Here is a 13,378-nt window from a genome sequence, read left to right on the forward strand (position 1 = left end):
CACCAATTCCAGCTCTACTGCTGTGAGCTCTGCGCCTGGAATGAGTCCTTGACCACCCTCAGTGTCCCAGACTATAAAATGAAGGAATGGGTTACATGAACTGCATGGGCTTGTCCTTTTAAAGGATATTATTTTAGATCTGAACAGGCAGATAGGAGGGCTTTCTGAGTAAAAGGGTAGGCTCCGCGGTCAGACGACACGAGACTCAAATCTTCCATTCCCTAGCTGCGAGTCTGTGGACAAATTATCTGAGTTCCCTGAGCCTCAGCTTCCTCATCTGTAAAATGGACACAATAACAGGACCAACCAAAGGGGAAAGGTGGGGAGGGGGTGTGTGTGGATAAATTGGGAGTTTGGGATTAGCAGATACAAACTACTATATACAGAACAGCAGAATAGATAAATGACAAGGTCCTACTGTATAGCACAGGGAACTATACTCAATAGCTTGCAATAAACTTTAATGAGAAAGAATATTTATATAACCAAATCACTGTGCTGTACACCAGAAACTAACACACGATTGTAAATCAACTATACTTCAATTAAAAGGAAAACAGAACCTACCTCAAAGGATCAGTGGCAGAGTTAAGAGGAAATAATGGGGAAATAATAAAATGCACTGAAGACGCGTTGGCTACTCTAACTATTGAATGCGAAATCACAACGAGCACCGTGTCAGACTCTCACTGATTATTTTAACCTGCTGAAGGGGGAGGATTAAAGATCAGAAAGACATGGGCTTTGGAGCGACGGAGATCCAGGCTCTTCTGAGGAGGGCTCTGCCTCCTACCAGCTGTGGGACTCGGGGAAGTCACTTCGACCCTCTGAGCCTCAGTTTCCTCATCTTTGGAAGAGAAAAGAAGGAGCTCCCAGGAGCGGTGGACACGAAGGGGGCGGCCCTGGTGCCATCCTCGATGCGTGTAGACATTCGGTGCTTGTTCCCTTCCCTTGTACACAGGTTCATTTGTCGTGATCATCACCCTTAAGGGTTATGGAAAAGACACTATGTTTATGCACAGCAGACCGAAATAAGATCACACTGCTCTGAATAGCTCAGTTTTCTTCCCTGGTGCGTAAAAAAACAAAAACAAAACAAAACAAAACAAAACAGCATTAGATAGATTTTGTAAGAAGGTAGGTTCTGGCAAGGAAGATTTCTCTGTCTGCGGATATATAGTCACTGTCTCAGGACATGGTTTTTCCCAGAGACAACATGAATACTCTAATGGAGGAGGGTTTTTAAATAAAACTGTGACACCTCTTTTTAGAGGGTGTGGTCTAACACCCATTGTATAGCTGCTCACGATCTGGTTAAATCAGAATACAGGTTGAAATCTGCTGATGCCCATTTGGAGTTTATTTATTTTTTAATGCTGTAAGTTTTGTAATTTAAATCCACAGTGTAACTTAAAAAAAATTAAGGAGAGGGCAGCGAAGGGTTGGTGATGTCAGCAACAATAGGTGCTGGGTGATTGCCTGTATGGTATGAATGCTCACCGCGCCCATTACCACAGTGCAGTTAGACTGGGAAAGGCTGAGGTCCAATCGGAGAGGTAATGCGGTCATGCCTGTTGACTTGTCTGCCTTCCTGATAAGGCTGCAGCTCTCCTAACAGCAGAGACAGCCTCCTGTCTCATCTGCTCAGTGCCTGCCTGAGGTAGAAGAGACAGCGGAAGAAGAAGGGAGGAAGAATGGAGGGGGGGGGCCCAGGGTGAACACAGCACTTATGAGAGACATGCCCAGCCTGCAGCAGAACCGAGGCAGCGGCCGGGTCGGTCCCTCTCCCACTTGCTCCTTCCCTCCCTCATTCATTGGCTCATCCCTGTCCAGGTTCCCTGTCCTCCCCACATGAAAAGTGCCTCCCTTCAACCAGCCGACACTCCTTCTCCCCAGTGAGGCCCAGAACACCTGATTTCCACTCAGCTCCACGCAAAACACCGGCCAAGGGGCCTTTGACAAACACCTCTCCCAGCGCCTTGCTTTCCCTGTTGGTAAACATGGGAATAACTCTTCCTGTCTACTGCACAACATGACCGTGAAGCACAAGTAAAAGGGAACTTGTAAAACTGCTGGGGTGGAGGTCATGGCTGAGAGGCGGGGACGCCGTGCTGTGCCCTCTGATTCTCGGTTCCCCTTCCCACACATGGTTCCCCACCGAGGTCCGAGCCCTGAGACTGATGTCCTGGCTCCTCCCTGGCTCTTCATGTGACAGGACAGAATTCTGGAAGGCTTAGCTCCATCTCCTCCTTCTCCTCCATCTCCATCCTCCTGTCCTCCCCCATCTCCTCCTCTTCTTCCATCTCCTCCTCCTTTTTAACTTTTTAAAAACAACTCCAAGAATACCAGGAGTGATTTCACAACCTTTTCAGACCATAGGGACCACCCGAGCCACGGGGTGCTCGATGTTACTGCGCCCCAGGCCTCTTCCCTGGAGGTTCTGACGGGTTAAGCCTCCAGCAGCCCTGGTAATGAGTGTTCATAACAGGTGCAACCGTGTGATCCCTGTGGTCGGGCTAGTCAGGGATTCCCTCATCAGGACCAAGCCCCTCATTCTGCTGATGCGCAATCGGGGTCTAGGGCTAGTCAGGGATTCCCTCATCAGGACCAAGCCCCTCATTCTGCTGATGCGCAATCGGGGTCTAGGGACCCCTTGCCTGAGGTCACACAGTGGGCACTATCCTTGGGCAGGATGCTGCAGTCAGACTCAACAAGGCCCCCATCCCACCCCCTGTGCCTTCTAACATCACCACGAGAGGCCTTCAATGAAGGTCAAAGACTAGTCCCCACACACAGCAAGCCAGGGCTGCAGCCGGGGCCAGAGCCCAGGTCGTGGCAGGGCTCTGTGTGCTGTCTTGGCCTGACTTCCTGTAGCGGGGTTCGCCCCACTTCTGAGGCTAAGGCGAGGCAGTGAGAACTATGTTTACCCGCTGCCCAGCCCCCTCCACCCCTCTCCCTGGTGCTGAGTGCTGCCTGGGGTTTGTGGGGAGGAGGCGGAATGAGTCACCTCCGGCCACTCACTGTCACTTGGTCCTCTGGGGGTGTGGGAGTGGGGGACAACTTCAGAGGTTTGCACACAGATGTAGCAATGACTTCCTGCTTTATCCATCAGCACCGGCCGTCCTGTGCACGCGCCCCCCCACCCAGCAGTGGTCCCAGCTGGCTGGGAAGGTGTGCTCTGAGGGCCCCCAAAGCACGAGGCCCTGGGAGCCTGCATTTGCTGCAGGCTGGACTGCCGGGCCCGCTCTGTTCTCTCTCAGCAACCTGCTGCTCCTCTGTGGGGGTCTGTGGTTTGACATTTCCTTCCTTCACCACTTAGAGCCCCAGCAGCCTCCAGCCTGGCCGCTAAAGATACTGGTAAAAAAGAGGTACCGCAGAGAGCGCGAGGTCTTTTCAGGATCAAAGCGGCTGCCAAGCCAGTCGGGGGGGCCCCCCCAAACACTCTGGGGGACTGGGGACGTTGAGGTGCTGCCCAGCACCTGCTTCGTCAGGTCGTTCCTGAGACCTCACCTCCTCACCGAGGCCCGCTCATTTTCGATTGCAACCGCGCGGCACCCACGCGCCCCGGGCCCCTCACCCAGCCCGCACCGCCGCTGCGTGTGCACGCACGGCTCTCACCTCAAATTTCACTTCCTTAAATGTTCACTGTTTACTGCCCGTCCCTCTCCGCTGGCAGGTACGCTCCTGAGTGCAGGCATCCCTGTCTGCTTTGCTCGCCGAGCTCCCAGCAGAGCTCCCGGCACTTAGAAGGCCCTTTAGCGCACGTTGTTGAATGAAGGGGTGACTGAGTTGGGGTCGTGGTGGCTGCAGCCACCAGTGCCTCACCTGGCCAGGGCGCAGGATCCCCTGAGTTCGGCAGGCGCCCCTCCATCGCATGTCAGGGAGGGAAGGAGAGGGCCTCCCACTGGCTTCTCAAAACAATAGCTTAAAGGAAACAGAACCACATTCTTGTGGTGTGATGAAGAGGCCACTGGGAAGCCCCACCCCTGCTTTAAAGCGTCTCCCTAGTGACGTGTGAAATTCCAACAATGACATTGTGATTGAGGATTGAACGCTGCCCTCCTTCCTTCTAGGTCCTCCTAAGCCCCCAGTGTGTTGATTGAAATTCGTTTACCCTGTCATTCTAATGAGTTGAGCAGCAGTTCCCAGGGAGAAGCAGGGAGGAACGGGGGCTAGGGGATGAGGAGGGCAGCAAGAAATGGTGGGTGCCAAGACTGCTTTGGCTAACTCAGCAATTTTTAGGCCAAACTTGTTACCTTGAGGTGGTCACTTAAACAGGAGTGTAGACTCGGGGTCATTCCCAGATGGGCCGCCGGCTCAATGGCTTTCAGCCCCGGGGGACTTCCGGCACACAAGGCAGCAACACAGGATGCCATGTGCTGAAAGCATGCTGCCCCGGAAATTAGGGAGCCTGGCTTCGGGGGCTGGTCTGTGTCGTGCGGAGAGGGTGGCCTTCATCACGAACCCTGCGACTGCAGGCCGGTGCCTTCCTTTGTCCGGGCCTGTGGCCCCATCTGTATAAGGACGCTGGACTAGCTCACCTCTGGGGCTCCACCAGCTGCCCTAAATCTCTAGGGAACGTGAGTCCGTCTACTGTTGAGGGCTCCCTTGGTCACAGCAATGGTGCTAAGGGAGGCTGGAGCCTCTTGTCATTCTGGAGGTCCCAGAGAGCCCACGGAGTGGACGCTTACTGCCAGGGTGTGCCGTGCTGCGCATGGAGGTTTGGAGATTTGCTAGTTCACAGCACCCAAGGAATAGGAGGTCCTGGCCAAGGATAACCTCTGGCCATGGGTGATTCACGGAGTCTCCCACTCTGCAGGCTGTCCCTGGATCAGGAACACCTCACCAAGTGTGTATAAGAATCCATGTCACCAAGGAGGAGTCAGGGAGTAGAGAATGGAAGGAGATTTCAGGCCAAAGAAGCCCACCTTAGCTGTCGTAAAGAGTTATGCAATGAGCAGCTGGTTCCTCCGAGGCTCTCAGGTGGTTTGAAGATTTCTAGAAGCCAGACATCACCACAGGGACGTCAAACCAAGAGTCAGGGCACCTCAGCCCCAGGAGTACTAACACAACAAAGTACACGGCGGTCATCTCCAGAGCATAAGGCTGCAGGGTTTCCAAGAAGGAGCCACGTGCGAGCTGACGGGTCTCCCCGGAGGGGCTCTGAGCTAGACCCAGGAGGCTGAGCCAGACACGGAGAGGTTCCTGGGCAGAGGCAGGGACTGGCAGGGAGATGGAGGTGACACGTTCTGGGAGCAAGGGAGGAGCAGTGGCCGCATTGGGTAGGGACTGGCTGGAGGTTGGAGGAGGAGGCGGGTCGAGCTTGGCCCAGTTGCCTGAGGTCACATGGATCAGGGAACTTCAGGGCTCAGTGCGAGGAAGGCTGGGGTGTGGGAGAGATGATGGCTGTGCTACCTCACCAGTCCCTTTGTCTTATAGGATTCTCAGTAAGTTAAGTCAAGAAATCAACAAGAATGAAGAGAGAAGGAGCATTTTCACACGCAAGTGAGTGGGACCGGTGAGGGCCCGGAGTGGCTTTAGTGAAACACAAGGAATTTGCAAACCCAAGTCTAACCTCTCATGGGAGGTGCGGGACTGGTTTGCCCCATTTTTGATCCACAGCGATCCTTCAGTTCCAGGGGATCCCCGTCTCTGCCCTGCATCCTGCCCCGAGTCTGGGGCAGCCGGGGAACTTCTCCTAGAAAGTCAGGCAGTCACGAGCTCCCAGCCGTGGCACCAACATGGCTTTGGTAGTTTCCAGAATTTTCGGGCGGACTGGGCTGGGTTGTGGAGCAACAAGAAGAGGGTCCTGGGTGGTGAGACATACCCACATAACCTCCCCAGGGGCTCCTCTTTTAGGGCGGGGCTGAGGAAAGAGGGAGGTCGCCCTACGTCAGTAGGGCCATTAATGCAATGCTGTTTGCCTTGCAGACCCCAAGTCCAGCGGTTTCCCGAGGAGACAGGTGAGTCTCAGGGTGAGAGCGACTGCTTTGGGAGGTGACAGGCACTTCAGTGCTGTCTGCTGGTCCAGACTGAGGGGAGGAGACATGTCACTGTGCCAGCACCTGGCTCTGGCCCCTGCTCAGAGGGGACCCTCTGCAGAGACACAGTGAGGGGGTGCATGGAAGAACCGGGGCTTTGACTGAGCACCTGAGCGGAGCCAATCCCACTGCTTCTGAGTCTTTAAAGCAGTTATTCAACTGTTAAACTGCACATCCTGTTAAAAAGCTGAATCAGAAGCTCTAGGGACAGGACCTGGGTACCTGCATATTTTAAAGCAGGTGACCTTTATGCACGGGAAAGGCTGAGAACCCCTGTCTCTGTCTGGTAGAAGGAGCCTTCAGGTAAAACTCCTAGGGCCAGTACTAAATGGTTAACGCCCTGGGAGGGAGGATGAAGGCTGGGGCGGGAGGAGGCAGTGGGGGGGGGCATCCTAGCAGTGGGGGGCTGCTCTGACCGCCCCTCCCGGGGCTTCCTCGGTACTGATGATGGCGTTATCCTCTTCCACAGAAAGCCATGAAGAAGACAACGGGGGCTGGTCATCCTTTGTGAGTATGGGGTGGGCCGTTCATCCACCTTACAGCAGTTTCCGAAGCACTTCTGTAACAAATAAGGAACAAGCATAAATGCCTAAAGCTGCACAAGGCCCCCCCAGAGCCACCCAGGGCTCGGACAACGTGCTCTGTGAAGGCGGGTAGTCAGCTTTTGGGCCTTTTGATCCACAAGGCCTCATCTACCCTCCCTTCTCCCCGCGCAGCGCGGGAGCAGCCGTAGACGACACTGGGATGAACGGGCTTGGCTGTGTGCTGACAAGTACAGACGGAGGGCTGGACTTGGCCGTGGGCTTGGGGTGCTGACCACACCGCTACCACCCCCACAGCAGGGCCTTCCCCAAACCCCTCCTCCACATGGTCTACACTAAAGTAGCTTTTCTTATAGACTTAAGTCCCCACACAGAGGGAGAGTTCAGAATTAACTTATTAGCTTTGAAAGACCTCAGGGAAGGTCTGATCCCACTGGGGTTGTGTGTGTGTGTGTGTGTGTGTGTGTGTGTGTGTGTGTGGTTTTTTTGGGTTTTTTTTTTTTTTTTTTTTTGGTAGGGGGAAGTAATTAGGTTTATTTATTTATTCTTGAAGGAGGTACTGGGGATTGAACCCAGGACTTCACACATGCTAAGCATGCACTCAAAACTTGAGTTATACCCTTCCCCCTTATCCAATTGGTTTTTATATTTGAGGGTCCATGGTGACCCCACTGAGAGTCTGACGAATTCTGCATACCCTCTCCCCAGAAAACTGTACAGGTAGTCACTGCACCTGAAGCCGGACTCAGGCTGACTCCATTATGGCTCGTAGCCCTGTCTGCTCATTTTACAGATGAGGCAGCTGACCCCACTGGGGACCGTGACTTTGTAGAGCCACACAGCTAGCTAGAGGCAGGCCCAGGCTCCCGGTCACCCACCCTCAGTCCAGTAGTCTTTCTGGTAAGCGGCTGCCTCTAGCGCCGTTAGGAAACAGGCACTAAACATCCCTTGTCCTGTTGGGATTCTGGTAAAAGGAAGCATCGAATTTGCAAAAAAGGAAAAGCTAACTAAGTCTGTGCTTTCTACACAAAAACAAAGGAATATGACAGATACATTCTGTTCTAAAAGGAAAAGAGACGGGACTTGCCCCCAGATGTTTATATTTACTGCCTCTTTGCTGTTGCTTGCCAGGCAGTCCCTCCTGTGCGGGAGCTCAGCCTGAGGCCAGCCTCCCCAGTCTGCTCTGTAAACCAGGAGCCTCCAGTCGCTGCTGGAGACCACACCTGGGGTCCTATCATGGGCCCGCACAACACAGGGCACTAGAGGGATGGGGAGGAGAGAAAGAACCCAATGCTATGACCATTCTATAGCTTGGATAACACATACACAGGGCAGTAGATGATTAGGGACAAAAACACGCATACAAATATAGGAGACAAGTCCCTGGGAGAAAGTAACTGTCATAGAAGCAGAAAGGAAAGGGCTATTGTTGAGAAGGGCTTATGGGGTAAGGCTTGGTGGAAAATCAGGAGCCATGGTGCTGTGGTGTGCGGGCCGAGAAGTGGTAGGACCCCCTGCTGGTCCGGGAGGCAGTCAGCAAGGGCTGGAGAGGCACTGAGGCCACGGCTCTGAAGTCCCATTCACCAGGGGTTCTGTCCCCTGCTCTCAAGGTACAGAACACTGATGGCAGGACGAAGTCTTTTTCAGAGTTCAGGAAGATACTCAACCTCACCCTACCTTCCGATGTTCAAATACATATATATATTCCTCAGTTCAAAAATGAACACAGGCACCTCTCAGTTGAGGACCTTAGACAGTCTTCCCTAAGCCACCTAGCAAAGCTGTCAGGATTTCTAGGCTCTCAGTACATGCCTTTCCTCAGCCTCCCATTGCCTCTTTCCACACTGCTCATGACTCCAGAGGGATGCCCTGGGCGCATTCAGTACCCACCTGGCCTTGGCCTGAGACTGACTGACAAGCCAGGCATCGCTCGGCAGCTGATGCTGCCACCCCTGCCTGGGAAATCATTTCTGTAACTGTCCACTTCCACGGGCTGCTTCCCAGGCAATCACCCAGCCCCTCAGGCTTACTTTCCCTGAGACCCACAAAGAAGCACAAGTAAAATACAATAAAAAAATTTAAAATTTAGAAAGTGTCTCTTCCGGCTGTCGGATGCCATGGACAATAAGCTGTTGTTTCCATATGCTCAACTCTCAGCAGAAAGACTAGCCCAGCCCTGACCATCCCTGCTCGGGCACAACTTAATCTGCCTTCTAATTACCCGGCTTTGCTTATCTGGTTTCCCCATTAGCACTGCCTTAGAGGCTGCACCGGGTCATAGCAGGAGAAATTTTTGAGCGTAGACACCCTGAGAACAGAACTGACAATTAACTAGGTGCATCACAGGTGCTCCAGGCGGTTAGTCTTCGTCTTGGCGACGCCCGGAGTAAAAAATGTGTTTACTCAAAACAGCGAGCTGTCACATCCCTCTATTCCAGTGTTCTCCTCATTTCTTCTGCTTTTCTATGTTGTGCAAAAAAAAAAAAAAAAAAAATGCAGAGAAAAATACACTTACCTTGTGGTCTGAAGGCCTTGATGGGGGTCCCAAGTCTACATCTTGCTGGCCCTGAGATTTGCACTCCCTGACCTCAGTGTTCTCGTGTGTAAATGGGAGGGACCGTCCTAGTGCTGCCTGCCCCCAAGTGAGTACCACTGGGAGGCTCGGCAGAGGGAGAGCAGGTGTGGGTACGTGGTGTGCCAAGGAGCCTCTACACACCGCACTGTCCCCATCACTGCGTCGGCAGGAAGAAGATGACTATGAAAGTCCCAATGATGATCCTGATGGGGAAGACGATGGTGACTATGAGTCCCCGAATGAGGAGGAAGAGGCGCCGGTGGAAGATGATGCCGATTATGAGCCGCCACCCTCCAATGACGAGGAAGCCCTGCAGAACTCCATCCTGCCTGCCAAGCCTTTCTCCAACTCCAACTCCATGTACATAGGTAAGGGCCCTGGCCGCCCAGCCCCTACTGATGCATGGGGGGACCAACACCCATGCAGCAGAAAGCTTTGTGTGCTGATGCCAGCTCAGCTTCTGAACAGCTGTGTGGCTTTGGGCAAGTCACTCCACCTCTCTGGGCCTCAATTTCCTCATCTGTGAAATAGGATGATAGTAATATTACCGACCACGGGTTTGCTGTGAGAATTATTAATACTGCAGATAAATCACTGCTGGTGGTGGCTGACATCAGCCCTGAACTGCCACTTAAGGGTACTGGCAGTAACTCATTCTGTGTGTCACTGATGCTCAGGAGTCCTTTCCTGTTCGTCCCAATCTTTGCCCAATTCACGGTTATGTGGCACTGCTACCTACAGACTGGCAGAATAAATATAATGATACTGGATGTGAGTTGACCATAACTTTAAACATTTTAAACAGTATTTAAGATTTTCATGATCTATCTGTTCCTAGCAGCTCATATCTGTCTGCCTCATTCATTCACCTATTCATTCAATCAGCAAAAATTACTGATCTCCTACTGCGAGCCAGGCATCATTCTAAATGGTGAAATGTGAAATCATCCGGAAAGCAGACACAGCCCTTGCCTCACGGGACTTACACTCTAGCGGAGCTGGTGACAGAAAACAGGCACACGCAGCCCTGCATAACAGAGCATCAAGGAGCAAGCCACCACACTGATGAGCAATGCCACAGACATTAGTGCCACTCGTCCTTCAGGCTGTGTAACACTTGGCAATTTTAAAGCCGTTTCACAAACACAATCAACACTGCATTCTGTGTTTTGAAGCAGCTTGTGTGAAACGAGCAACAATGATCAAGTTTGTTTCATATACAGGGAAACTGAGGCCCAGAGAAGAAATAGATAACCAAGCTGCTGAGTGCCTGGTATGTGCCAGTTATGAGCATACAAAATGAACAGGACAGGAGACAGTCCTCACCGTAGAGAATTCATAGTCCAGTGGGTGACAAATGAGTCACCAAATGATTTAGTTAAACCGTGATAGGTACTCAGGAAGACAAGTGCAGGAAATGAGGCTGGGGTGTGTGCCTAGTCTGCATCCCTGAGGACAGGACAGTAAGCTGAAACTTAAAAGATGCATAGGAGTTGGCTAAGTGAGGGCAGCTGTGGGAAGGGAAGAGCATTCTAACCAGTCGAAATGGCCATGCAAAGGCCCTGGGGCTCGAAGGAGCATGACAGGTCGGAGGAGCTGAGAGATGGCCAGTGTGGGTGCAGGGGTATGAGATGAGACCAGGCTTGCGGGGTTCTGAACCCGACTTTCTATGAAAGAGGGCTGCCTCCCCAGGGCTGGGACTAGGCGGGGACAAAACAGGCCCCCAGGGCACAAAAGGGCAAGGAGGCCCCGGCTCACAGCCCCGGGCTGGCCTTTCCCTGTCAGAGGGGCGGGACACTGCCGGCCTTCAGCCTGGCCTGGGGATACTTCTGTGATGCTCAGAGTAATGTGAGTTTCGGTGAAGTCTGTGCTTTGGTGACCAGCTCCTCCCTTTAAGGGAGGAGGGAGGAGGGAGGGGGAGGACAGCCCAGAGCATTTATGAGGGGAAGGTAGGGGACCTCGAGCAGGACCCTCCTGAGCCATGACAGTGGACGTTACTTTGCCCAGGCAGCTGGGTGTGCCTGTGTGTGTGTGTGTGCGGGTGCGCACATGTCTGCACGTGCGTGTGCATTTGTGCGTCTGTATACGTGGGGGCATGTGTATGTTTACAATTTGTCTGAAAACACTCCCTTGAGATATTAGCTGAGCTAATTACCAAGAGGCCTTTTTTCACACCTTCATCAGCAAAACCTCTGCTAAATACCCATTCCCCAGAGGTGAGGTGAGAGTTGCTCCTAAGTGGAAGGTAAGACAACCCGGGCAGCTGCAGAGAAGGCAAGGGGCCAACGACTCCCCACCCCTTGAAGGACCCAGGTGTGGACGTATCTCCGGCCTGGGCTGGCCTTGGTGGTGGTGGCGGGGGGAGGGTTGGGGGATCCGGTGTCCTCGGAGCTGGGAGATGAGGCGAGCAGGCGCTGGATGGGTTCCTGGAGAGCCCTGGGCGAGGCCCACAAGCGCTGCCAGATGCAGCGTTCCTCTTTTCACGTGAATGCCCTTGCGTTTCCACAGACCGGCCCCCCTCCGGGAAAGCGCAGCAGCCGCCCGTGCCCCCCCAGAGGCCGATGGCCGCCCTGCCTCCTCCGCCCTCCGGCCGGACTCACACGGTAGGCTCCGCGCTTCCTGTTAACGCGCTTCCTGTTAACGCACTTCGGGTCCTCGGGATGGTATCCTCTGCAGAGAGAACGGAACAACGGTCATCTTTACCCAGTTTTAGCCAATTGGAAAAAATCTATGCAGGCTGGGAAAATGCAGACCCAAGTACTCACAGTGGGCTTTTTGGGGGGTGAAATATTGGTGATTTTTAAACATAACGCTTTTATCATCGGTATTTTTTCTTTACCACAAACGATATAAACTACTTCTATAGCAAAAGTCCCCTTCTAATATTTATTGTGTTATTACGTCCTACTTTTTAAGTAAGTGAAAACTGTAAAATAAACTAAGAGGACCAAGTAAATCGGTCCCAAACCACCTGCAAAGAGACTTGCGCCACCTGCTGGCCAACTCCTGAAATTCCACGGACAAAAGAACTGAGACCAAAGCGTGTTCACACTGTGAACCCAGGGAGGAAGCAAACCCCCTTTCCTCTTAATTTACTTTATTTTACTTTTGGAGGGGGGGGAGATCACTAGGTCTACTTGTTTATTTAGTATAAGTTTTTTTTTAATGGAGATACTGGGGATTGAACCCAGAACCTTATGCATGCTAAGCATGTGCTCTACCTCTGAGCTATACTCTCCCCTCCATTGTTTCTCTTTCTTCAAGCTTACAGTCTCAGGCCCTGTGGGTCTAAATACAGGCACACCTCATTTTACTGCATTTCGCTTTACTGCGCTTCCCAGATACTGCATTTTTTACAAACTGAAGATTTGTGGCAACCCTACCTTGTCAGATGATGGTTAACATTTTTTAGCAATATTTTAAAATTAAGATATCTCCATTGTTTTATTAGACATAATGCTACCGCACACTTAATGGACTGCAGTATAGTATAAATGTAACTTTTATATTTACTGAGAAATCAAAAAAATTGTGTAGCTGGTGTTGATGAAAATTTAACTAACCATCAAACTAAGAAGAAAAAAAGAGAATTTTATTCGAGCCAAACTGAGGATTGTAACCTGGGAGACAAACTCACAGAAGCTCTGAGAACTGCTCCACTGGTCAGGAACTAGAGATGCAGTTTCGTACACCTTTGAGACAAAGAATTATGTATCATACTGACAGGTTAACATTATACACAAAGTTAATCAGAGATGTTTTGGTCAGGTGTGCATGTACAGAGTGAGCCTTTAGGTCAATCGACCCCCTGGCAGGATGAGAAAGAAATAATAAACTTAAAAATCACAATGCTGGCATCAGAAGAAAGGGAGCGTTTTTCTCCAAGTTTGTTTACGTCCTCCTGCCTTGAGGAGGTCTGGTTAATGGATACGGCAGATGCACATTACACATTGGGGAAGGCCCGTCACAAATGGGTGCATGCTATGTGTGTTTCAATTCTGACTTAGTCTGATTGTCCCGCCCTAGGGAAATTTATGATTTTTTCTCATCACTAGCCTTATTTTGATTTTTGCTTTATTGCGGTAGTCTGGAACCAAGGCCCACAGTGTCTCTGAGGTGTGTTTGTATCCAGAGAGACCCTGAGAAGTTCAGGCTCAGGAGTCAATAGCTGGAGGTGTGTTCCCGTCACAAGGGACCAGAGCACTGTGACAGCTGTGCTG

The 13,378-nt window shown here is 51.8% G+C and overlaps 1 protein-coding gene across 2 annotated transcripts in view; it reads left to right on the forward strand.

The window, feature by feature from the left end:
* LCP2 (lymphocyte cytosolic protein 2) overlaps positions 1-13,378 on the forward strand; it is a 45,446-nt gene that overhangs the window by 13,128 nt on the left and 18,940 nt on the right. For both annotated transcript variants that reach the window (XM_032465117.1, XM_032465118.1), the window contains exons 4-8: positions 5,440-5,505; positions 5,932-5,963; positions 6,511-6,548; positions 9,328-9,526; positions 11,667-11,761. In XM_032465117.1, coding sequence (XP_032321008.1) covers positions 5,440-5,505; positions 5,932-5,963; positions 6,511-6,548; positions 9,328-9,526; positions 11,667-11,761 — 430 coding nt within the window. The remainder of the gene's footprint in view (positions 1-5,439; positions 5,506-5,931; positions 5,964-6,510; positions 6,549-9,327; positions 9,527-11,666; positions 11,762-13,378) is intronic.

This window comes from Camelus ferus, chromosome 22 (assembly GCF_009834535.1).
Source record: "Camelus ferus isolate YT-003-E chromosome 22, BCGSAC_Cfer_1.0, whole genome shotgun sequence".
NCBI lineage: Eukaryota > Metazoa > Chordata > Mammalia > Artiodactyla > Camelidae > Camelus > Camelus ferus.